The 27,447-nt window shown below is 37.9% G+C and overlaps 1 protein-coding gene across 9 annotated transcripts in view; it reads right to left on the reverse strand.

Moving 5' to 3' along the window:
- Positions 1 to 27,447, reverse strand: part of usp54b (ubiquitin specific peptidase 54b) — a 133,515-nt gene that overhangs the window by 43,927 nt on the left and 62,141 nt on the right. For 6 of the 9 annotated variants that reach the window (XM_051914575.1, XM_051914579.1, XM_051914574.1 and 3 more), the window contains exons 1-2: positions 26,666 to 26,812; positions 2,907 to 2,999 (exon numbers count right to left, since the gene is read on the reverse strand). In XM_051914575.1, the coding sequence (XP_051770535.1) occupies positions 2,907 to 2,999; positions 26,666 to 26,812 (240 nt within the window). Of the gene's footprint in view, positions 1 to 2,906; positions 3,000 to 3,971; positions 4,323 to 26,665; positions 26,813 to 27,447 lie in introns of those variants that run through there. The other 3 variants (XM_051914578.1, XM_051914571.1, XM_051914577.1) reach the window with 2 other exon arrangements.

The following is a 27,447-nucleotide window of genomic DNA, read 5'->3' on the forward strand; positions in this document are numbered from 1 at the left end:
ACCAACAGAAGGAATGTTGTTTCAACCACGGAAAGACGTACATACATACCATTTTTTCAAGTTCAAGTCCACCAACTAACTCCCCTGACTGCTTTGTTGGACAAAATGGTGGATTCGCCATTACGATTGGTTAGATCGCCTGTCAATCAAACTCCCGGTGAAGGATCAATTATCTTCAAATAGAAAAAAAAATCAAATAAATGCAGCTTTGGTGAGAGGCTTCTTTCAGAAACAAATCTTACCAACCCCAAAATTGTGTACATCAAAATATCAACCTCTCATAAAAAGACAAATTACTAGTAACAAATAAACGTAAAGTAGTCTGTAAGTTGAAAATGCAATGAAATCAAAGGAGCCAATCAGTAAATAATATTGGCCAAGTGTTGCATACTTGTGCAAACAATCAATATGATATTTTTCATCTTCATTCCCCTCAGCTCATTTATATCTCAGTAAATGAACATGATATTCCCCACAGTGAGAACGCTTTCAAATAAACACTTTTGTAGAATTCGGTTTGTAGAAAGGAGCGGTGTGGTGAGGGCATATTTCAGCACTCATTAGTAGCGTTAGATCATTAAATTTCAATAACATGGCTGGCAAGCAGGCGGCTGGCGGGTGGCACGCGTGAGGAACTCTCAGAATCAATCGGCCGAAACTAACGTTCCTCCATTAGAAATTAAAGAGGTGACATAATGCATCCCATTCAAGGTTATATGGTAGGGGACAGCCAGAGCCACATGAGATTACATGCCACCAGTCCACAGAGGGTTTGGCAGGAAAGGATCTCAGGGTGAGACCTGAGGGACTGGAATCCGCCTCAGAGTCAGGCATTCAGCTATAGAGCAAACTTTTAGCACGGGGCCTAAACAGAAGCGTGCCGTCGTGTTATTAAGAGGAAAAACCAATGCTGCCTTAACACTGCTGAAAAATTATGCAGTCAACTAGAAGACATCTGTCATTTCAGGTACTGCAAGACAAATTATTTTGAGAAGCAGTCATTCCTTTTCCTTTCAAATCATAATGGATGCTTAAAGCTTATTTGCTTGGACGTGTTTAAAATTACAAGTCTCTTTCTAAGTCTGCCATTTCTTTCTGAACACAAACACATCACCTGGACGATATCAATTGCTTTTAGTCCCCGAATGGTTTAACAGTGAATAGGAATGGAGCTAAATTTAGCAACAGGTTTAATACGGTGAGAAAACAGGAGCAGGAGAAAAACAGCAAGAGTGTGAGTGACGAAGAAAGAATGGAAGAGCAGGAGAAGGACAAGAAGAACATATCCTGGTAAACAGTCATAAATCCTGGCAAATATGTGAAAGCGTTCTCATGATACGGCTTTGTGTCACCACAGCAGAGTGATTTCTGTTGCCTCAGCACTTCACACACACACTTCATTTAGAGAGAGAGAGAGAGAGAGAGCACATTTCAATCACTGTGATGGATTTCACACAGACTCATTTGTGTTTCATATCAACAAAGTAGCCCAGAGAAAACAGCACTATATCTATCTACATGCATGTATGTATGTATGTACAGTATGCATACATATGCATATATTTTTATCCATCCATCCATTGTCTATCTGTCTATCCATCTATCCACTTATGAGTTGTGTATCTGTTCGTCTATTTGTCTATCCATCTATCCATCCATCTATCCATCGAGCCATCTGGAATACTCTTGAATATTGACTACAAAACTGTATCACCAAGTCCAAATCCTACAGTTTTGCGAGTTTTACCACAGACACATAACAATCTTCTTGCATAATAATAATTCAACTCAAAAAAATATTTTATGGCCATTTATTATTTTATTTGATCCATCCAACCATCCATCCATTGACCAGAACCAAATACATAAACATTAAAGACTCAGTTCCATAGAGTTTCTCTATCCTCATAGAGGCAGCACTATGAAATAATCTCACTTTGACTTCTACAACACCCTACGGACAATTCCACAGAACCAACAGACCACTTATGCCCAATTTCACAACTAAAGACAATCAACTCCAAGGAAACCAAGACCAAGAGGCACAGACTGTCTATATGACATCATGTGGGCGTGACACTGGGCTATCAGAGAACAGAGTAGCCAAGGTAACAGGTAGCCGTGGAAACAATGGAGCAGGACCCGTGCTTCACCTGCAGAGGAACCAAGTGTTCAGTTCAGAGAGAGCAATACGCCTGGACATGAAATAAAGAGGTAAATCACTCAACACCAGAACAAGATTAGACCAGACACAAAGTAGAGAAAAAAAAGACCTCTCAATCCATCAGGCTATTTGTACTTCTCCCTTTTCTCTCAGGCGTAAACACAGTCAACAAGAAACGTTGGTATTTTTGGAAACAAATGGCCAAGTACAAATCTGACGGCAAAGATTTCTTTTAACACAAATCAAGGAGCCTCTTAAAGAAATATGTCAGTTTTGTGACTTTTTACTGGTATGTGACACCTTTAAATAGCACAGCTACTTTTAGCCTGAGGGCGACTAGAGAACAGGATATTGTTTGAGTGAGAGGCTTTTGCTTGTTATTTAAAAAGAGACCTGAGTTGCTTTTCCTAGCATATATCTCCCTCTCCTCTTCCACCTCCCATCTCTATCAGCCACCAGGCAGGAAATTAAAAAGACTTCCTCGAAAAGAGCGACAATGCTCTTGATGTTGAGAATCTCATTTCCATTCTGTTCCTGTGCTACAGTAAGGTCAGTGAGGAAGTCAATTAGTCCGAGCAGCCTCTACCCTCACCGTGCTGGATCATTAGAAGAGCAGCCTGGGTATTCTAGGAGACTCCTGTAGCCTCAAGCTACTTTTCTGAGAAAGCAATACTAACAGGAAGCACTTCTTGATCTGGTATGCACAACAGGGCCCTTTTTGGGAGGACCTGGTAACACTCACCTTCAGAGCGCAGAAGATGCACGAGTCCTCCATGCACTTGTGGGTGTTCAGTTGACGGAAGCTTCTGCGGAAGATGTCAAGATGCCAAAGGACCTGAGGTCAAAAGAACAGAAGGGTTAAGTCAACTAGTGAAAGTTCATGAAATTCGAACTGTCAAGATGACACAGAAGTGCCCATCAGCAAAAACATCTCATAAACTACTCAAATGTTCAAAAGAAACCATCGCCATTCCAGTTGAAAAGACCAGTATGTTGTGTTTTGGATGATTCTACCCACCGTGGGATACAGGATTTTTAACTAGTTTTACCACCTTAACTATAGTAGTAGTTGGGGCAATTGTGGTCTAATGGTTAGAGAGTCAGACTGGTAACACGAAGGTTGCAGGTTCAATTCTTAATAACAGCAGGAAATGATAGAGGTGCCCTTGAGCAAGGCACCAAACCCCCAGCATGGTCTTTTTGGATAGCCAAGACCATAATCATGCTGTTTACCACCAAAAAATACTGGTCAACCAGCATGGTCTTTTTGGATAGCCAAGGAAGTCTTACTGAAAGTGACATACTCGGCCTTCACATGTCACTTTCAGTAAGACTTCCTTGGCTATCCAAAAAGACCATGCTGGTTGACCAGTATTTTTTGGTGGTAAACAGCATGATTATGGTCTACCTGCCAGAAAAGCACTAACCAGCAGAACTAGCAAACCCCTATATTTCCAATATCACAAATGCAACGCTGAAGTGTGCAATTTCACATTTTCATAGCACCAAGCAAACATCACCAAACGGCACTGCAAAAATGACAGTTTTCAAACACACTTCATCCGCTTCCATTGTTCAGGCCAAACAAGCAGGTCCCACCCCATCGCAAACTCCATTTGTCAGGCTTTTCAGGATACCCATGCAAACGAAACAACACAAAAAGTGCCACATAGCCACAATCTTCACTTTTTTGGGGAAATCAACATACCAACAGATGGTTTACTTTCTTAATTGCCTCTGCACAAGAAGCTGGGATAGCAGAAAGTAATTCAACATAGAAAAACAACACACTTCGACTCTCACTCACCCTCAGGGCAGGTTTTCACATTACACAAAACAGCCCAGAGGCTTCTTGGCCCCGTCCCGCAGCGACCGGCCAATATCTGTACAATCCTCCAATCCTGTCAATAAATATGAGCCAGTCCTGGCTGCCACTCTCACTCTGATCATCTGCCAGCTGTCCACTCCACTTAATCTTCTCGGCAGACCAGGAATTCAGCACTTCCAGTAGCCGTCCCGGCTCCGGCAGAGGTTCAGACCCGGATCCCAGTAGAATGAGAGGTAACGGGGAAGACAGAGAGGAAAAAGGATGGAGCGGAAGACAGTGAGAAATAGAGATGTGAGGACACAAACTGTCTGGGAGAGAGAGGTGCGATCGCACACGAGGAAGAGAGACGGAGAGGGAACGAAGGAAGGGGAGGGGAGAAAGATAGAGCGAGAGAGAGAGAGAGATATGGAGAAGTGCGTAAGAATAAGAATGCGTGTGGAGCGCAGAGGGGGAGATTGCTGCAGAGATATGAAGCTATGAATAACCGAGACCGAACATGCGGTACACGCTGCGGATCGGAGTTGTTTGGAGTTCACCTGCCCCGGGCACGACTCACACTCATCATATAGAGCGAGACGTAGAGAACCTGCAAAACTAAAGTGGAACAAACAGCGAGACTGCACCTTTACCCGCAAGCAACCATCTGGACCCGAACGCACAAATACCTCAACGTTGATCAAAGCTTTATCCATTCCTAATGCATCCAGCACTGCCAAATGGGCCCGAACACAAACCCATAATATCATCATCATCCAAAATTGGGCTTATACACACAGACCACACACATAACAGATCAGCATTGTTCTTCAGTAAAGCAACAAAAAAAGACAACAATGCAGAAAAGCAGCAAAATCTCACTCTGTGTGGAAATCAGTTCTATCTGCTAACAATGCAGGAATGCCACGCTCAGCTTGGGAAGCTGTGCTTTGTTATTTTCAGTAGGGCTTGCGAGCGTACAATAGCCTGTCCATACCTTACTGCAACTAATACACTAAGGCACCGTGTAGTAAATCCTCAAGCATATTTGGTCATCGTCAAAGCACATTTGGACTCCTAGATATAGGGTCAAACATAGAATGAAATAGCAATTGTTGAACATCCTAGTCAGCCAAGCAAAATAAAACTTGTTTTGTAAAACTTACTAGGAGATAGTAATGCCGTGTTGGTGTTGTTGGCTGGTTTAAAGCAGAAATTTTATTTTTGAATTTTTCATTTTAATTATTTAAAATAATTAATATTTAATTATTTATTGCAAAGCAATGGTAAAAATAAAATATATTAAAATTAAATTAAATTATTAAAATTAAATTAAACTAAATTAAATTAAATAATTAAAACTAAAACTACTTGCCATACTCCTATTTGCGTACTCTCTAGCAGGGAAGTACACATATTTGGACGCAAGGTGTGTGATGACAGAAATCTATAGCAACTTGCTGCGATTCCTCACATTTGCTGCCCTCTGTACTGCAGAAAGCCATCGCATTAACCTGTGCGTGCAGCTCTAAACCAAAGCTACTCTCCTCTGAAAAAAGGCAGAGACAAACAAACAGGGAAATAATCACAAACAAATCGCTAAGTGCAGGACTCCCCTGAGACTGGTGGAAAATAAATAGATGTGTTTCATAACTAATACACAAAGCATCTGCATTAGGTCCGAGGAACAAAGAACACTAAAGCCCCTTTGATTGGGCTAAATATGTGGAAGGGGATTATATAATGCTTTTTTCTTCTTTATCTCCCTCTCCTTCTAACACTCCCAGTTTTTTCAAGCACCCACTTTATGTCTCTTAGCATTATGAAACGATCCTTTGGGTCTTTACCTAGAGTCAGGATGTAGATAGATTATGCCATCCTGTTACCACATAAAACATTACACCCCTATCCTTAACACATCAAATGGCTTTCTCATGTCCACTCAAATGCTAACACACAGGGTTTCGCACACACACATAAACATATTTAAACATACATACACAAAGCAAAGCTCTGGAGACTCAGCTCTCTTCTCTGTTCCCAAAAGCCCCGTAGCAGCACTACGTGATTGTCAGTTCAGTCTCAGGGCAGATTTGCTGCTAGTCTCTGCAGCTCTTAAGCCTGGCCTGGTTTCCTCTCAGCAGCAGCAGCAGCACATCCTCAAAGAGCTCTATACTCCGACCTGCCTGCCCTTGCTTTTTGCTCATTTGAACTCTCTCCCCCCCTCCTCTCTCTCTCCAAAATAAAAAAAATTTGACACAGTGCTGTATTAGTTCACAAGTTCCTTTTCACTGTATACAACAAAACAAAATTCAGGGCAGCAACTATCAGAAAAGCAACAATGAACACTAAAACACGTATATAAATAAATAATGTATTTAATAATGTAATTAATAATGCATTTATATCTGTGGTAAGTATATATCTTCATTGCATAATACTCTTGAAAACCAATCTGATGAGTTTCACATTCAGTCTAAGGCTGGGTTTACACTTGGCCACATACACAAGTGTAAACATGTTTCTGATTGGAATGATATCCAATCAGCGTGTCCTAGTCCAGCGGTATTCAAAGATCTCAGTGTAATGTAAACATAATTTAGCCATCCTGTCAGCATTCACAGGTAGACGTCATATAAACCCCCGCCCACTCTCTCTGAGGACTGTCAAGAAATTAAACTTATTTGAACTTGACAATAAACATCAATATTTAAAATGGTTTATTTAGACTTACATGATACCCTGTGAGTCATCTTTCATTTTAATTGTGCAACATTTTCTGAAATAGGCGATTGTCAGGTCTGCCGGTATAATCACAGTCGTGAGATCTAAATGAAGAGCTGCACGCTGTGAAGTTTCTTACTGCCAGAGGAATAATCTAATACACTATTTTATTTTTAATGTTATACTGTATGTTTTTTTGTATTGTTTTTATTGTTTATTATAATTAATCTTCCATTTCTATCTACAATATATTAATTGCATTTATAATCTTTGCACTTAAACCCGGATGATATGACTGGTTTAACATGATCTACCCACTTATTTTTGAATAATAAACTCTGGAAATATTCCTTAATTTAAAAAACTTCAATTAATTTGAACTAAGACTGGTTTTACGCGACCAGACCATTTGAAGTATCTGCCTTTTAAACGGGTCCATGATAAAGGCATATTACAGACCAAATTTAAATATTGTGCAGGGGACAAACAAACAAACATTTATCCTGATACAGAGGCCACTTGATGTGAATGTAAATCGGATCACAGTGATTGCATGTTAATCCCAAGTGTAAACGCAGCCTAAGTGAAGTCTCAAGTCTTTGAGTGCAAGTCCACGTCAAGTTTTAATTCTTTGGGGTCCAAGTCAAGTCTCAAGTCTTTGGGTGCAAGTCCACGTCAAGTCTCAAGTCTTTGAGGTCTGTGATGGAATTTTTAAGAAAATCTACCACAGGTCCAAGTCAAGTCTCAAGTCTTTGAAGTCCAAGTCAAGTCTCATGTCTTTGGGGTCCAAGTCAAGTCTTTTGGGGTCCAAGTCGACTCTCAAGTCTTTGAAGTCCAAGTCAAGTCTCAAGTCTTTGGGGTCCAAGTCCAAGTCATGTCTCAAGTCTTTGGGGTCCAAGTCAAGTCTCATGTCTTTGGGGTCCAAGTCAAGTCTCAAGTCTTTGAGGTCCAAGCCAAGTCTCATGTCTTTGGGGTCCAAGTCAAGTCTCAAGTCTTTGGGTGCAAGTCTACGTCAAGTCTCAAGTCTTTGAGGTCTGTGATGGAATTTTTAAGAAAATCTACCACAGGTCCAAGTCAAGTCTCAAGTCTTTGGGGTCCAAGTCGAGTCTCAAGTCTTTGGGGTCCAAGTCAAGTCTCAAGTCTTTGGGGTCCAAGTCCAAGTCATGTCTCAAGTCTTTGGGGTCCAAGTCAAGTCTCATGTCTTTGGGGTCCAAGTCAAGTCTCAAGTCTTTGGGGTCCAAGTCAAGTCTCAAGTCTTTGGGGTCCAAGTCAAGTCTCAAGTCTTTGGGGTCCAAGTCAAGTCTCAAGTCTTTGAGGTCCAAGTCAAGTCTCATGTCTTTGGGGTCCAAGTCAAGTCTCAAGTCTTTGGGGTCCAAGTCAAGTCTCAAGTCTTTGAGGTCCAAGTCAAATCTCATGTCTTTGAGGTCCAAGTCAAGTCTCAAGTCTTTGGGGTCCAAGTGAAGTCTCAAGTCTTTGAGGTCCAAGTCAAGTCTCATGTCTTTGGGGTCCAAGTCAAGGCTCAAGTCTTTGGGGTCCAAGTCAAGTCTCAAGTCTTTGGGGTCCAAGTCAAGTCTCAAGTCTTTGGGGTCCAAGTCAATTCTCAAGTCTTTGGGGTCCAAGTCCAATTCTTTGTTCTATTTTTAGCAATAGTACTTTCAGCTAGTTATTGTAATTAACAGAATTAAAAGTGAAATATCAAAACTGATATTACTTCAAAATGCCTAATAAAACACACTAAGTATTACTTAAATCATTCATTTAAATGGCAACACTTTAAAATAAGGTCTCATATGTTAACATTAGTTAATGTATTAACTAACATGAACTAACAGTGAGCAATGTATTTCTCACAACATTCATTAATCTTTGTTAATATTTGTTCATAAAATAGTGTTGTTCATTGTTAGTTCATGGTAACTAATGTAGTTAACTAATGTTAACAAATGAAACCTTATTGTAAAGTGTTACCATTTAATTTTCATTCACAATCAAAAACTATTACTTTCAAACTATATAACATTATACCATTTGGAACACAGGGACAGTCACCACGAGAGAAAAAAAAAGCGCTGTGTATTTTGAGCTATTTGAGTTGCCATAGTTTTCTGTAGTCCTCAAGCAATGATGGATACTGTAGTCTTCTAGTGAGCATCGAAGGTAACAAAACCCTTGTATAAACAAGCGTTACAGTAAACAACACAAGCAAAAAATATTCCTGTCTGTGTCATTTGTGATAAGGCGATATAACTCAACAAACCGATCTGTGAAAATGAGTCGGACAGGGTCATAAAATGCATATGAAAGTGTCTGTCTAGTCCAGATGCAAATTAACTTGGTAGATTTGGATATTATATGCATATGGTAGCAAATACTTAGAGGAAAAACATGAAAAGGACATGGAAACATGGACAGCAAGCAATATATATTTATATAATAATACATAATAATGCTGGCTTGGTATGTTTGCTGCAGCACATATTGATAGGAAATGAATGAATGAAAGAACAGTAAAATGTTGTTTTCCATGCCGTCATGTGGGGTAGTAAAGAGAGAACGTAATCGTGAATGCTGTAACAAAATGACCTGTGTTTTGTCTTTAAGTCCAAGTCAACTCTCGAGCCAGTTGTTCATGAGTCCAAGTCAAGTTGCAAGTTGCAAATATTATTTTTTTTTGTGTGTGACTTAAGTGCAACTCAAGTACAATTTGCAGACTTAAGATTCCATTTCTGGTAGACTGCAATGCAGGACAAAATTTAATAATTTAATTTCTTTAATAAAGTTGCTTAAGTAAAGAAATAAATACATTTTAAATAAATAAAACATGTCATTTTTAAGTAATTTAAATGAATTAAAGTATTTATTTATGCCAGTGGCTATTTACACTAGATAAAATAGCAATAGATGCTATTTACACTAAGTGAAAATAGCAATTAGATGCCATTTACACAAAGTGAAAATAGCATTTTTTCTTAGCGATAGATTCTATTTACACTATAGGTGAAAATAGCGATATATTCTATTTACACCATGTAAAAGTAGCAGTTCTTTGCAATAAGTGTAAATAGTAATTAGATGCTCTCTATGCTTTATATTGGCAGATACTATTTGCACCTCAGTATTTTTGTACATTAACAGTAGGGGTGGGACGGTTTGTATCACGGTTTTAGTGTCACGGTTTCGGTACAGTTCGGTATGTGCTATGTTCAATACAAAAATAGGACAATTGTCAAATAAAGAAAATAAAAACAAATAATCTAAACAAATAAACAGCACAAATAAATACATGAGAGCTAAGATACAAGTAAAATAAACAATGCTTTACAGGTTTTTCAGGTATCTAACAGCTTTCAGGTACAGAAATTGAATGAATCAAATATAAACTAACACTTCATATAAACTTCTTTGAATAGTTAAATAAAGATGAAACATTATTGAAGTTACAAAAGCTATTTAGTCAAGAGTGATTTCTTCGTGCTTTGTCGTTCGATTAACATTAAAACACAGAGAGCAGGAATATTAGACTGCTTTCCCTTTAAGACATAATTCAAAGATCCAGTACACTGATATTGATACACGTGTTGTCTGTCTCGTTTTTCTCCTAAGACATAACCTACTATGTTTGTTAGGAGAGAGAAGAATGAAATCTTGAAAGAGAATTTGCACGAGAGTATTTGCGCGCAAGTTTCCTCACAGCGCGCGCAAGTTCTCTTTCGCGTCTTATAGATGAATGTTTAAATTGGCAAGGTTTAAATGAGTTTGGTTTAAACACAGATAGCAACGTGAGATGTTCAGGTCTCGCGCGCTATCAACACCCGGGTGATGACCGCGTAAGTGACTGGTCATAGAGCTTTCGGCACGTCATTGAACATTTGTTTACAATGAGTGACTGTTTTGTCCATGTTCTTTTGATAATCGCTGTTGTAACGTATTGGGAAACTAGAATGCATATCCATCGACTGAAACATACATTAGCCGAATTCGTCTGTCTGTTTTGCACGTTGTTTTCAACAAACCATATTACAGATGTGTCGTCAGATTTGAACCGCGGTGCAAGCGCGTGCCGAACCGTGAGTGGAGAACCGAACGGTTCGATTTTTTACAGCGAACCATCCCACCCCTAATTAACAGGGTGCAATAATATCATAGAGTGTAAATGATTATGTTTATTAAAATTATTAAATGGATGCTTCCTTATTGGGAGAATAAAAACCCTCCCTACACTTTCCCCTAACCCTACCGAATACTTTTACTAAACACTCGTTAGGCAGTTTATTTCCACTTTTAGAACATTATTTTCAATTTTATTGAAAATAATTGCCTTTCTGATGTGATATGTGATAGGAAAATGGAGAAGAGCGAGCTTGGCAAAAGGCGGATTCAAACCCACGTCGATCGTATTAAAAGGTCTGCAAGCCTTACTCACTACTGCTGCTGATCCTATTTCTGTCACCCAGGGGTTAACGCAGGGGGCGAGGGTGAGAAGTGAAGATGAGGATGATGAAGATGAAGAGGTCAAATCCAAGGGCACCAAATCACTAGGATACACTCAGGAAAGGCTGGAAAAGGCACATAAGCGATGATGTAAGTTGTGTGCCTAATAGCGCAGGAAGATGAGACCAGGCTTAAGCAGATTAAGCACAGACACTGTTCCATTCCAATCCTCTATTAAATGGGCCTAAACCGAACTCATACACACAGCCTCTACAGAGAGACCAGTTCTATGACCTATCAGGACTCTCAAACACCATCATATGGAAACACTCAGCCTTTAGCAACACACTTCAAAGGAGTGGGGCTGAATTTAAGGGCTCCAGCTGAAAGAGAGGAGCTTAGCCGAGCTGAAGGAGTGAGAGGAGAGCTGCTGGAGGATGACAGATTGCATTCTGGTGCTGGCGTATGCGCTTTTCTCTCCCCTTCCTTATTTTATTTAGTAGTGATGAATCGGCTACCCGCTGAACAATGAGCTGAGTGGATATGTGTGAGGACCGGCAGTCGGTACCGCAGTTGCAGAGAGGGCACAGAGAGAGATAAAGAGTGAAAGTAAGAAAAAAGAAACAAAGAAAGAAGGAAAAGAAGAATAGAGCAGGGCTATATATACATATTTAATATGAAATTTCTTATGCGAGAGACATTTTGGTAGCGTATGTGACTTAAATGTTATCAGTAGCAAAAACTGTATTAGAGTTAAAGGGTTAGTTCACCCAAAAATGAAAATTCTGTCATTTATTACTCACGCTCATGCCGTTCCAGACCCGTTAATCTTCAGAATGCAAATTGAGATATTTTTGTTTAAATCCGATGGCTCTGTGAGGCCTACATAGGGAGCAATGACATTTCCTCTCTCAAGATCCATAAAGGTACTAAAAACATATTTAAATCAGTTCATGTGAGTACAGTGGTTCAATATTAATATTATAAAGCGACGAGAATATTTTTGGTGCGCCAAAAAAAACAAAATAATGAATTATTTAGTGATGGCCGATTTCAAAACACTGCTTCAGGAAGCTTCGGAGCATAATGAATCAGAATCCGCAGTTCGGAGCGCCAAAGTCACGTGATTTCAGCAGTTTGGCGGTTTGACACGCGATCCGAATCATGATTCGACACGCTGATTCATTACGCTCTGAATCTTCCTGAAGCAGTGTTTTGAAATCGGCCATCACTAAATAAGTCGTTATTTTGTTTTTTTTGGCACACCAAAAATATTCTCGTCGCTTTATAATATTAATATTGAACCACTGTACTCACATGAACTGATTTAAATATGTTTTTAGTACCTTTATGGATCTTGAGAGAGGAAATGTCATTGCTCCCTATGTAGGCCTCACGGAGTCATCGGATTTAATCAAAAATATCTTAATTTGTGTTCCGAAGATCAACGAAGGTCTTACGGGTGTAAAACGACACGAGGGTGAGTAATTAATGATAGAATTTTCATTTTTGGGTGAACTAACTCTTTAAGTTTGATTCAATTGCATAAATCAGTTCAAACTGTTTAACCGATTCAAAACTGATTCAACGATTAATTTTGCGTAAACACTCAAAAATGTTTACAGAATTATAAAAATAGTGTTATTAATCATTTTGTATCGTTACATTGATCCACAAAGGCCACAAAGAGTATTTGATAAAAAAAAAAATTGTTAATTCATGATAATTCTGGATACTATTGGTTATTGGCTGTATTTACTCATACTAGTATTAGTGTATTTGATTTAAAATATATTTACACATTAATTACGTTTATGTGAAAAAAAATCTAAAATATTTAATCATTAGTCAGTGTATTTGATTTACAAAATGTGTGCAAATTTGAAAAAAAAAATATATATATATTATTTATTATTAGTAGTCATAGTAGTCATTGCATATTTGATTTAAAATCTACACTTTATTTTGATGGTCCATTTTAGACATTCTACTAACTGTAAGTAACTTGTCAACTACATGTCAACTAACTCTTATTAGAATATTAGTAGACTGTTGGGGTTAGGGTAGGGTTAGATGTTATGGCTCGAGTAAGTAGAATAAGTTGACATGTAGTTGCAAAGTTACTTCTTGTCAGCAGAATGTCTGTTGAGGGATAACATTAACATAATATATAACAATAACATTATTTAACAGATATTAAGCAGACAGTCTACTAATACTGTAATGACAGTTAGCTGACATGGTGACATGATGTGAAATATTTACTCATATTAGTCAGTATATTTGATTTAAAAAAAATTCATTCTGGATCTTATTGGTACAATAGGAAAAAATTTTAAAAGTAAAATTTTATAGAAGTATAGAAGCAATGACTTTTTCAGATTTTACTGTATTTAATTTCTTGTATTAAATATTTTCAATGTAACTGTCAACAAAGGATGGTGAAAAAAACATTTAGTAAAAAATGCATAAATATCAAGATACTGAATAAAAAACCTAAAAAAGTATTGAGATAGCATCGTTTATACTACAATAACTTAATGCAGAGTCTAAACAGGCAGCATTCTGCAGTGTGGGCCCCAGCTCAGGCACTCACTCTGGGTTTAACATGGTGAAAATATGGCGAGGATCTCATGGAAACAGAGACAACTTTAAGTACAGTGATAAATTACACTCTCCGTCAGCAGCCCTGCGGCGAGGGCTCTGATGCTATGAAGTCTGAGTAGGCGAGGGGCTGCATCGAGAAGTAAGTGTGTGTGTTTATGTGTGTGAATCCCATGCGGGCAGGCTGGAATGACTCAGAGTGACAGATGCACATGCACCACCGTACCCCTCCCGTTCAACGTCAGTGACCAATCGATCATCCCTAACTCCAGAGAGGAAGGCGAATTTGCGGCACTATGCAGAGAAAGAAAAACGTCAGAGGTCTTCAGTCAAAGGTTAATTTAAACATACATATACTTAAACTCTGTGAAGCCAGTGGCACGGATAGAATGCATATGTCTCTTGCACTGCTGAAGATTCAACACCACAACAAAAGATTTCGAGATGCGAGCGCAATGGTCAAGCACATCTGTCTAGTGTAGGGTTGCCCAATCCTGTTTCTGGAGATTTACCTACCTGCAGAGTTCAGATCCAACACTGATCCAACACACCTGTCTGTAGTTATCAAGTGCTCTTGAAGATCTTAATTTGCTGGTTCAGGTGTGTTTGATCAGGTTTGGAGCTGAACTTTGCAGGAAGGTAAATCAAATGCATTTGTGTAGTGCATGTTCACAGAAAAACTATGGAAAAGCAGTAAAGTGGAATGTGGACTCGCATTTTGTGTGAACGGCTTCAAAAGCATACATCACAACCAATGTAATCTGATTCCCGAATGAATAGTTCGAAAAGATTGGTATGAATCAGTCTGACAAATACTGTCAGAGTCTGTGAATCACTCACTCAAACAATTCATTCAAGACTTGTTATTTTGGAACAAACCAAATGACTTTCTTCATGAGTGAATCATTGAATCATACACTAAACTGAATTGATTCTTTCAAAAATGTTGATTCACTCAGGAATGAAACACGGCTGCTGTGTGGTTGATGGTTTATTCTGATTTGACATTAACTGGAAGCATTGAGTCTAAAATGTAAGATACTCAATTTTAACCTTTTGGTTATTGTAAAAAAAAAAATTGTATATGATTGGCTACTGGCTATTGGCTATGTCCTCTATTCCTTCATTTATATCTATTGAACTCTTTTCTCTTTGTAAAGTCATATATAGAGTTCTCTCCCATTGTTACATCCTCACTCCTGTACTATACTAATGCCTCGCCATTATGGAAACAAGCCAAGACAAATATTACAGGCATGTTCTTTCTAATAAGACAGAACTCCTACAAATGTAAAATTTGGTGGGAGTTTCAATCTTTATAAAGGTGGAGATGTTATATTCCATTCTGTCCATTCATGAACACAAAGAGAAAGTTTTGCACAGCCAAGTTCCCTTACATTTTAAAACCAATAGGTTCTCTGTTCGTATTAAGTCTCTTTTAGATTTGATTTGAACATTATGTTTAAGCATAATCACAAGCCAGTATAGAGAGGGCAAGAACTTATTTGGGGAGAGAGGACATTACAAAAAGAAAGTATATTGAGATGAATATGGTATATACCAGGGGTCACCAATTTGCAGACACTGTTTGCACCATTTTGCCATTTCTATAAAGTTTAAGTGCAGAGCATCAAAACAACAGAGCTCTACACATCACAAGCACTCGTTTCGGCATAAAGTGGCACATTACTGATTAAATAAGAGCTTCAGGTGGTGAGCAGCAAAAGAGGCTGATATTTTCATTATGGGTAACTTTACAATAAGGTTCCATTTGTTAACTTTTGAAAAGAAGACTATACAGTTAACATGAACTAACAATGAAAAATACTCGCAAAGCATTAATCTTAGTTAATGTTTATTTCAACGTTTACAACCCGAATTCTGGAAATGTTGGGGTGTTTTTTAAATTTGAATAAAATGAAAACTAAAAGACTTTCAAATCACGTGAGCCAATATTTTATTCACAATAGAACATAGATAACATAACAAATGTTTAAACTGAGAAATTTTAAAATTTTATGCACAGAATGAGCTAATTTCAAATTTGATGCCTGCTACAGGTCTCAAAATATTTGGGACGAGGGCATGTTTACCTTGGTGTAGCATCTCCTCTTCTTTTCAAAACAGTGTGAAGACATCTGGGCATCAAGGTTATGTGTTTCTGGAGTTTTGGTGTTGAAATTTGGTCCCATTCTTGCCTGATATAGGTTTCCAGCTGCTGAAGAGTTCGTAGTGGTCTTTGACATATTTTTCTCTACAGATGAAAGATCTGGACTGCAGGCAGGCCAATTCAGCACCCAGACTCTTCTACGATGAAGCCATGCTGTTGTAATAGCTGCAGTATGTGGTTTTGCATTGTCCTGCTGAAATACACAAGGCCTTCCCTGAAATAGACGTCGTCTGGAGGGGAGCATATGTTGCTCTAAAACCTTTATATACCTTTCAGCATTCATAGTGCCTTCCAAAACATGCAAGCTGTCCATACCGTATGCACTTATGCACCCCCATACCATCAGAGATGCTGGCTTTTGAACTGAACGCTGATGACACGCTGGAAGGTCTCCCTCCTTTTTAGCCCAGAGAGCACGGCGTCCGTGATTTCCAACAAGAATGTCAAATTTGGACTCGTCTGACCATAGAACAATTTTCCACTTTGAAACAGTCCATTTTAAATGAGCCTCACGGTGCTTCTGGACCATGTTCACATGTGGCTTCCTTTTTGCATGACAGAGCTTTAGTTGGCATCTGTAGATGGCACGGCGGATTGTGTTTACCGACAGTGGTTTCTGGAAGTATTCCTGGGCTCATTTAGTAATGTCATTGACACAATCATGCCGATGAGTGATGCAGTGTCGTCTGAGGGTCCGAAGGCCACGGGCATCCAATAAAGGTCTTCGAGCTTATCCCTTACGCACAGAGATTTCTCCAGTTTCTCTGAATCTTTTGATGATGTTATGCACTGTAGATGATAAGATTTGCAAAGCCTTTGCAATTTGATGTTGAGGAACATTGTTTTTAAAGTATTCCACAATCTTTTTAGGCACTCTTTCACAGCTCTGCCCATCTTTACTTCTGAGAGACTCAGAATATAGCTAATCATGTTGCAGACCTGCTATCAATTAACTTCAGTTCTCCCAGCTGAATCTTTCCAAAATTTCTTGCTTTTTTTTTTTTTTTTAGATTTGTTGCTCCCGTGCCAACTTTTTTGAGACCTGTAGCAGGCATCAAATTTGAAATGAGCTCATTTAGTGGATAAAAGTGTAAAATTTCTCAGTTTAAACATTTGTTATGCTATCTATGTTTCATGTGATGTGAAAGTCTATTAGTTTTCAGTTTTTCAGAAATTTGGTTTGTAGTAATACATTATTAAAAGCAAAAGTTGTATCCGTTAATATTATTTAATGGGCCTGAGCTCACAATGAACAATGAACAGTTAACTAACGATAAAAAAGATTAATAAATACTGTAACAAATGTATTGTTCATTGTTAGTTAATGTCTTAACTAATGTCAACTAATGGGACCTTATTGTAAAAATCAATAAGCTAATAGTCTTATGATCCTATTTGATAATATTCATATCTAATTTAGCTCAACTGAAGAAATATTTCAATACTGTTTTGGAGAAAAATTCTCAGACACCACTGCTTTGTCCCCAATATCCTTACCTTGATCAATATTTTGACTGATTATGATTTTTTTTTTTAAAGTACAACTGCTGTCCACAAGGAAATTTAAATATACTGTATATATTCCAGAAAAAGTATTGCCTGGACCTCTGCTGGGAAGGTAAATATAAACAAATAAGGCAGATAAAAACACAAGATTGATGGAAATTTTACAACCCAGAGAGTCAAAGTGACGGATAATGATTATTTGTAGTGGAACATACTTTGTAGTGTCGGAAAAAAGAAAAAAAAAAAAAAAACACGAAGCACTCCTTTCACACTACTTGTTAAAGGGACTAAAATCAAGACTCAACACGGACCGGAAATGAGCACCGAAGTCCAAACATAAAACATTACTGAAACGTGAGATTGTTCGCTAACGACTACACTTTTTTTCAGATGGCCATAAAAAATTTTTCAAGACCTAACAAGACCTGACTTCCTAAATTTAAATAAATCATTCCTTTACAATGAGACCAATAGAGTTTTCCAGGAGGTTACACGATGGTGACAGCAAGCACACACATCCCATCCTCAGGAGAGAAGTGTCCCTCTACCACCAGCAGAACAGCACAGGCCGTAAGGCAGGCGAGGGAAAGGGGGTGACTGACATGGAATGTGGTCTTATAATCTGGGTCACTGAACCTCTGCAGATGTGTGACAGGTGTGAGAGGAGAAGAGACAGGTTGCAGTCTCCTCTATAGGGTTATGGGGAGGTAAGACTGTCAGGGCGGCTTCCTAAAACTAGATCTCCAGTCAAGCAGACGGCACTGAGGGAAAAGACTCGGGCAAATGATGGTCAGTTGAATGAAGAAAATCATGGGAATGTTCCAGCCAAGAGCCTGGGAGGGGTTTGAGTGTTTGTGCGCACTTCCAAAAACAGTGAACAAGGCAGCCCACACTGTAAACCCTAATAAGAACTTGAACTTAAAGTCAACAATCTCAGAGATTAAGTCAGTAAAATGTAAAATTTTGTTAAGCAACATAAAAAAAAGTCTTACACCGTGTCTACACCGGACGCGACTGTTGTCACTCGTGTCGCAACAGCTGAAAGCTGTCTACACTGGACACGACAAAGCGCCCGTTGCAAAGCATTTGTCCTTCATGTCAGTACATCATAAATAGAACGAGTCATCAGTTTACCATCGGAGACAACATCACTGATTATAATGGGTTCTATTGTCTTTTGTCACATCGCATCGCACCGCTCACGACCGGTGTAGACACGGTGTTAAGGTTTTGTAGCCAATCCTTGACAGGCTCTACTCTTTGCAAAACTGCAACATAACATTAAACACTAACACATCTCTCCCTATATTAATCTTGTGCAAAAACACAAAATAACACTTAATTTCAACGTTAACTCTGCTTATTCAGTCTGACGCAAAGCATGCTGGGAACTAGAAATCTGTTGCAAGCTTAATAAATTCAGTTAATGAAGTTACTAACTTTTTTCTATTAAGTACAATGAACTTTCAGTGATATTTGAGTGGCATGAATTCATGTTATTTAGTTCATTTCACAGTTAAAAACTTAAACCTCTATATAGCCATAAAGCTTAAGGACTTTATCCCTTGAAGATGCTGAAGATGCTCCTGCCTACATCTGCATCCACACAGCTGTGTGACAAGAACAGCCGGGCTATAATGGCCCACTGGGACTCTTCCATGCAGCTTCTAGTTCCAACCCAGTCCATTAATCCCTACAGTAAACAAGCCAGTTCCTGCAGATGTTTGCGTTGCCTCCAGATCTTTGTACGCAGCCACTCTGTGAACAAGAAATCACGGCCCACCTGGCTTGTCAAGTTAAAAAAACACTTCAGCTTCATTCTAGATACCTAGACAGATATTGAACACTAAATATAGGTAGACCTTTAACAAACACACTCCAGACATAGAGTATGCCATTGCAGGTTAACTATTTAAGGTTTATTTATGTTGTTGCATTTTTTTTTTTCAACAGCTGTCTACACACTTGCCGCAACATTTTGTATTGTGAGACAGGAGATGACGTAGTTGCCATGTCATCACACGGATACACACAAGACTAGAATTACGGTGATGTTTTGGTCTCTTCCAGCATAGAGTGAAAGTGCTGCAACATCACAGGCACACAAAGATAATGGCTATTTCAGTTTAATAGGTGTTACTAATCTAATTTCAAGCATTAAACAACTATTCACAACAACAGAGGTCCATATTACACTCCATTTTTTAAAGTATGACGCACGCATATACTGTACTTCATGCACTAGGCAATTTTTTATATGAATCATTACACTGTTTATCATGCTGCTGCACACTGTATCACACAGTATACTGTACACTGCAAAGTAAGCAGTATGGTAATATTGCACACCAAACATAGTTAATTTTGGGGTTACCCAAGGTAATGCTTTTAGATCCATGTGCACAGAAGTGAACAGGCATATCCAGTCATTGTTAACTGATATATATATATATTTTTTTGTTTTTAGTCTTACATAAAGTGCATAAATTACCATAAATGAATATGGAAACATATTTATCCTTGAGCCAGCATTCCCCAAACAGTTTCCACAAATGTAATGGTTGTCTCTCTTAGTTAAAGCTGATCAGGACTCGATGTTTTGTTGTTAATTATTTATCTTATCATACTAATTAACTACTACTATATGAACACGACAAGAAAAAAAAAAAGAAAACTGAATAAAAAGGAGGAAAATTTAAAAGGAAGGAAGGATGTAAGAAACTAAAGAAATTAAAATAAAAAGGTAATGAAAGACAAGACAATAGGAAGGAAGGAAAAAAGGACAGAAAATGGAATAAAGGAAGGATGGAAATTAAATGAAAAGGAGGGGAAAACAGGAAGGATGGAAGTAAGGAAGGAAAAAGAGGTGAGGGAAAAAGAACGGGCAAAAGGAAGAATGGAAGGAAGAGAATAAAAATGAAAGGGAAAATGAAAGTGAAAGAATAAGGAAGGAAGGAAGGAAGGAAGGAGAAGGAAGGAAATGAAAATAAAAAGGAATGAAAGAATTAAAGACAAGAAAATAGGAAGTAAGGAAGGAAAAAAAGGACAGAAAATGGAATAAAGGATGGATGAAAATTAAATGAAAAGGAGGGGAAAACAGGAAGGAAGGAAGGAAGGAAAAATAGAGGAAGGAAAAAGAATGGGCAAAAGGAAGAATGGAAGGAAGAGAATGAAAATGAAAGGGAAAATGAAAGTGAAGGAAGGAAGGAATTAAAAAAATTAAAATAAAAAGGAATGAAAGAATGAAAGACAAGAAAATAGGAAAATAGGATTTAAGGAAGGAAAAAGGACAGAAAATGGAATAAAGGAAGGATGGAAATTAAATGAAAAGGAGGGTAAAACAGGAAGAATGGAAGTAAGAGAATGAAAATGAAAGGGAAAATGAAAGTGAAGGAAGGAAGGAATTAAAAAAATTAAAATAAAAAGGAATGAAAGAATGAAAGACAAGAAAATAGGAAAATAGGATTTAAGGAAGGAAAAAGGACAGAAAATGGAATAAAGGAAGGATGGAAATTAAATGAAAAGGAGGGTAAAACAGGAAGAATGGAAGTAAGGAAGGAAAAAGAGGTGAAAGAAAAAGAACGGGCAAAAGGAAGAATGGAAGGAAGAGAATGAAAATGAAAGGGAAAATAAAAGTGAAAGAGGAAGGAAGGAAGGAAGGGACGGATGGATGGATGGATGGATGGATGGAAGAAAGAAAGAAAGAAAGAAAGAAAGAAAGAAAGAAAGAAAGAAAGAAAGAAAGAAAGAAAGAAAGAAAGAAAGAAAGAAAGAAAGAAAGAAAGAAAGAGCCACACTGTTCTGCAGTTTCAGTAATAAAAGAGATATTTTGATTATGCAAATAACTCATTGTGAGGAGTAAAAGAAACAATGGCATGCCTCATTAGTTCCTTTCTGTTTTTCTTCACCATTTATTTTTTATCTCAAGGTATTTTTATCAGTAATGATTGCATTCACAGCTGGTATGAGGGAAGACAGCTGAAAAATGGCTTTTTAAGTGCCGCAATCACCATAAAATCTGGATTTGATCAAGTTGGCTGGCAGAGGAAATAAATTAATGAAGGAGGGGAAGCCACGTGACCTGGGCCAGAGGGGAGACAAAGGTGGCATGGCATGGACCGGGATAATTACCGGCAACAGTTCTGGCCCAGCTATAGTCAAGGACACGGGCTGTTTATTCAAATGAGCTCTGATAAGGCTTAATGTGGACAGCGGCTTATTGCTCTCGTCCTAATGAGAAAAATCACAACACTCTCAGAACAGGTGCTCCGGCAGACAAGCAACACAGACAGCGCAATGTAAAACAGCACTAATGTCAGCTGAATAAGGAAAAAAGAGATAAAAACAAAGAAAAAAGAGCCATGGTATGCTAACAGGGCAGGTGACACTGGAGGCTGTTTATAGGCTAAACATATGCTTCATTATGATTTCCCATCTATCCATTTAATACTCAAACAATCATGAATATAGAGAGAATTATTTCTCTGTTGTTAGCGACACTGAAGGGTGATTCTACCAAACAGGTGCCATGTTTCTCATTTATATAAGTAATAAAATGATTTCAACAATGAATAGCTGATGCCAAAAACAGTCAAAAATCCAGTAACATTATAACTGTTGTCTTAACCCATGTGTTCACAATATCTTTCTGATTTTCCAGTCTTCAGCATTACATGATCCTTAAGAAATCATTCTAATATGTTGATTTGACCTTTGAACGATAGTTTACAGTATATAGTAAAACTGTCAAGCTTGTTACTGTCAACCCTGTTACATTTATGAATGGATAATTATATTCAAACATGTATTAAAATGTATTAATTTAGCTTGAGATGGCAGAATGCAATTTACTAACACTTAATTGCATTATCTATCTGACAGACTGTATAAAATCTTACAGAAAAGTACTTTTAGAAAGAAAGGAACCCATTTCACAGAATGACCCTGCAGTAGTTTAGGTACTTTTGCACACATTTTAAAATGAGATATGATTAGACACTTCATGAATAGAAAAAAATTGAGATATGATTAGACACTTCATAATAAGTACATGATTAAAATTTGTATTAATTATTTCAGCAAGGTTATCTCAGGATACAGTAAAGTAAGCCCCGGGCTCTCAACTGAAGCTCTTCCAGATTTCAGAGCAAAAAAAAAAAAAAAAATTGCTAAATTAAGAGCCTTTCGTGTTACTTAAGTCGCAGTGGGATGAGAATGTGCATGAAGGGGGGAAATTTAGAACTCAACTTCCAGGCTTAAATTAAACACCTAATCTCTGGAGGAGTCTGCAAGACCCTTTCCAAACCGATATTAGGTAGAGCCTCTGAGGTCTCAGAGCGACCTGCCTTCCAGGACGGTAGACTTAAAGGAATAGTTCACCCAAAAATGAACTCTCCCTCATATCGTTCCAAACCTCTGCGGAACACAAAAGATATTTTGAAAAATGTCTACACAATGAAAACCAATGGAGTCCAAATTTGTTTTTGACCCCAATCTTGTTGAGTTCCACTTAAAAAAGAAAGTCATACAGGTTTGGAAGAGCGTGAGGGTGAGTAAATGGTAACAGAATTGTCCATTTTTGGCCAAGCTCTCTCTTTTAATTCTCAAGGAAACAGTGAGAAAAGTGCAAATTGCTTCTCTGAAAGATGCCACTGTCACAGAACTCATTTAGCCGAGCCTCTTTCCTGCATTGTGTTCTGACCACAGGATTAGTATAATAGCCCATTTTTATTTTTCATTACCTATTAATAAGTCTCTATTGCGCTATTTTTTTCTCTATTGCCCGGACCTTTTGCTCCCACACACCTGGCCAGCCTGATCCAGCTGAAAATGAGCACATCCATCGCTGAGCTCATTTTGGAAAAGCTCAAACAGATCTGTAGCGCTGGCCTTGGCTTTTGAATTGAAGCGCCCTAGAGGGTCCATGTTAACCCATTTACAACAGCGCACTCAGGACGCATGATGCATAAGATCCTTTGGAGAATCGTCTGCGGTGCTACAGTCTCTCACACATGATGAGCTAATCTAGAGGGGCCTTGCTAATAGAATTCCTGTCTAACGTCTGATAAGAAGTTAGTTTGACTTCACTGGATCCGTGATTTGATTTAGCTCTTTTAAGTAAGTTGCGACTGAACAAAAAGGAAACATGAAAAAACCCTAGAGCATAATTCTGCTCCCTCATCCCTGTCCAGCGCTGTTACAGCGACTATAAAGTGATTATTAAGGATTCCTCTAAAGTGGGGAGAATAAAATTTTTATGATTTGATAACTTTTTCTTCACCCTTTCTCTTTTTTCTCAATGAATCGTACCTCTCTCTTTTGGGCATGAGAGGGATGATTCTGGAATGCTCTGTTTTTGTTCTTTAAATCAATCAATGAAACTATAAATCTATCTATGAATCTATCTATCTATGAATCAGTCTATCTATCTATCTATCTATCGGTCTATGGCTGTTGAATGCTTAAGCTACAGTACAGACAGTACGATAAATGTCACAGAAAATATCACATTATTACAGTGTGTATACTATGTATATTGTATACTATGTATATTACAGAATTTAATTCGATATTAATTCATTTGTAAATATTTCAGATAGGCCTACATGTTAATTGTTCTTAAGGGAAAAAAAACTCTCCAAACTAATACTGTAAACTATACAGGGAACCCTCTCATTTGGCACATTACTATAATATTAAAGGATAAAATTATCATCAGAGCAAAAACTATTATATTCAACTGCTGTTTATTTTCAGATATAATAATCACACTCAAATAAAACTGAGTTGTATACAAACATTTCAATTGCACATAAGGTAGTTTTCATAACTTGCCTTCATGACAGATTTATATAATTAACAATAAATAAGCTCATCTGTAGTGTTTTTTCTAGCTAACTAATGAACTGTGAACACTGGATAACTTTCCTGAGGTAAATGCAACTTTAAGTGACATTTTGGGCCCTATTTTAACGATCTAAGCGCATGGCCTAAAGTGCACGGCGCAAATGCACTTAGGGCGTATGATAGGGCCCTAAGTGTTCAGAAGCTGTTTGTCTTTCTGCGATTAAAACACTGATTGAATGATTACAAAAGAGATATACATTTTAGTTAATTGTACTGTTTCTTTCAATACCTTCTGATGTTCATAGTCAATGACGGGTGATTTATTGGGTCAACATAACCTGCTTTTTTTTTTTTTAAATATTTATTATTTATTGATTTACAGATTAATAAATGCTGTTCATGTCCGAATCCACTTTTGCTTGTTTAAGGACGGGAAAAAAGGTTGGCGTGCCCGGCGCATGGTCTAAAAGGGTTGTCCCTATTCTCTTAATGAGTAATGGGTGTGTTTTGGGCGTAAGGTGCAATAAACCAGTCAAAGTCTCATCTCCCATTCCCTTTAAAAGCCAGTTATGCTCGTGCCAGGGCAGATTCGCTATTTACATGGCGGAATTTGCAAGCGGAAAAAATGAACACTTCCCTAGTGAGGAAACGGATCTGCTTGTGCACAAGCTTAAAGCGCGCAAGCAGACCATCTACGTGACAAGCCGGATTCCACCAAAGCATTTTTATCTTTATGCACACAATAATAATCTTTTACACTGTAATCGCAAATGCATTTGCTATTTAAACAATGTGGTGCTGGACATGAAAATGACTGCATCAGGCTGAAACTAGCAAAAAACACATGCGTCGCGCCTGGCGCCGCATAGCGCCAGGTGTATGATAGGGCCCTAAGTGTTCAGAAGCTGTTTGTCTTTCTGAGATTGAAACACTGATTGAATGATTACAAAAGAGATATACATTTTAGTTAATTGTACTGTTTCTTCCAATACCTTCTGATGTTCATAGTCAATGACGGGTGATTTATTGGGTCAATATAACCTGCTTTTTTTTTTTTTTTTTTTTTTAATATTTATTATTTATTGATTTACAGATTAATAATTCATTGAACTTACTATTCATCAAAGAAAATGTATGAAGCAGCAAAAACTGTGAGCACCAATAATAGATAATAACTGAGCAACAAATCAGCATATTAGAATGATTTCTGAAGGATCATGTGACACTGAAGACTGGAGTAATGATACTGAAAATTCAGCTTTGCCATCACAGGAATAGATAAAATTTTAAAAAATATTCAAAGAGAAAAATTGCAATAACATTTTATAATATTATATATTATTTATTATGAAATATACAATTATTTGAAACTTTTTGACCTATATATAGATAAAAATATATATAAAGTTTTTGATATATATAGAACCAAAAAGGTGTACTGATTAGTCTATTATGAAAATATGGGATCTAGTTTGTAGTTTTGATCATCCCTTTTGAAAGCAGTCAAATGGCTTTTAGAGAAACATCCAAGGCTATGTTGGGTAGGTAACAGAGAGGGATGTTTAATTTATGAGTAGACAGACTGTTTGGCCAGACATATTGGTGTAAGTGAGGACAGCCTACAAGGAAGACCCAGATAAAGCTCTGCTAAACTGGGACCAGCAGAGACCAACAGTGACATCAGATACAGCAGCGTGAAAAGGATAAAATGGGAGAGAGAGAAACAGAGAGAAATCCAGAACACTCTGAATGAACTCTACAGCCACCCCAGCATACTAAATACTGCTTCAACAGTGCAATAACTTCTCTTCTCTGTCCTGTTCACACAAGGTCCAAAAGAAACTTTTTGCTAACTTCTTTTGATAACTGTTGCATATTTGTGACAAACAGAAGATGTCATTATGTCACATACAAAATGTCCCAGTCACTTGGTAAAACTGCATGTTGTTACAAAAGTTTAAAACAGGTGTCAATATCTATCCAAGAGAAATATTTTTGATAATAATTTGATTTTGACAAATCGTCCCCTTTTTATAAGAATTATAAGGTTCTATCTGACATTTTTGTCAAAATTGAGTTATTCATATACTGTATTCTTATTCTGTGACAACTTATATATATTATGTGATGGTTTATTTTAATGTTGTTTAATGTATAGAAATTTCATTTTTTTTTCTACATGATTTTTTATATTTTATTTGTTTCCAACTTTTTAAGGCCTGGAAATTCCCTGATATCTCCAGGTTTTCCGCTTGTATTACTTTGCAGTTTATAATAAAACTACAAGCCAACAGTTTCTTCAAAGCCAATTTTTACTTGCATTTATCACTTGGCATGTTCAATTTGGTTACTGTGTGCACTGCATCTCTAAAGTAAAACATTAATGCAATACTCATAAGGCAAATTTCAGTCCTACCTGCAATGCACTGTTTAGGAAGCAGCTGTTCTGACCCGGCTCATTGCTCAGGCCTTTGCTGGGAGCGATGGAGGTCATGGTGCGTGGGGTAAACATCCCCTGCAGCCCACTGCTGCCTGACGCAAAGTAGTTCCGCTTCCACGACATGGGTCCAGCTCCGCTTCGCTCCCCCCTCCAATCACCACAAGAGCCACATCCTTCCCCAGCTAATCACGCTGGAGGAGGAGGGCATCCTGAATACAGTGCAGATGAGTGTGTGTGTGTGTGTGTGTGTGTGTGTGTGTGAGAGAGAATATGAGAGAGTGAGAAAAGAGTGTCTTTGCTGGGCTGTTCTCTATGTTACTCCCATGAGAGAGGAATATGTGGGTCAGAGATGGGTGTTTAGTCAGTGAGTACAAAAAAAATTATAATGAAAGAATCTGCTAACAGGTGTGAATATAATAGTGATGTTTTCTCTCAAGGGGGCAGGTGAATCTCACTAATGTCTGTCTGTCTAAACGCCTTCCCGCACCTGAGATGGTAAAGTGGGGTCAAACGCAAATACTGGCCTGGTTAAAACCAGCTGTGTGACTTTTGCAGTGTTTGTTAGAGTAAGTGCTTGTGTCTATGTCTGTGGTCCGAGACACTGTCCTCACGACGCTGTGTCCACTTTCTGTCCGCTGACTGATCTTCACCTCTGAGCCTCCACAATGTGTTCTCTCTTAGCCCAGCTGGTCTGAAAAAAAGAAATAATAATTTACACTTAAACACTTTCCTTTCATTTTCCAAATAAGAAAAAAAAT

The sequence above is a fragment of the Ctenopharyngodon idella genome, chromosome 12 (assembly GCF_019924925.1).
Source record: "Ctenopharyngodon idella isolate HZGC_01 chromosome 12, HZGC01, whole genome shotgun sequence".
Classification (NCBI taxonomy): domain Eukaryota; kingdom Metazoa; phylum Chordata; class Actinopteri; order Cypriniformes; family Xenocyprididae; genus Ctenopharyngodon; species Ctenopharyngodon idella.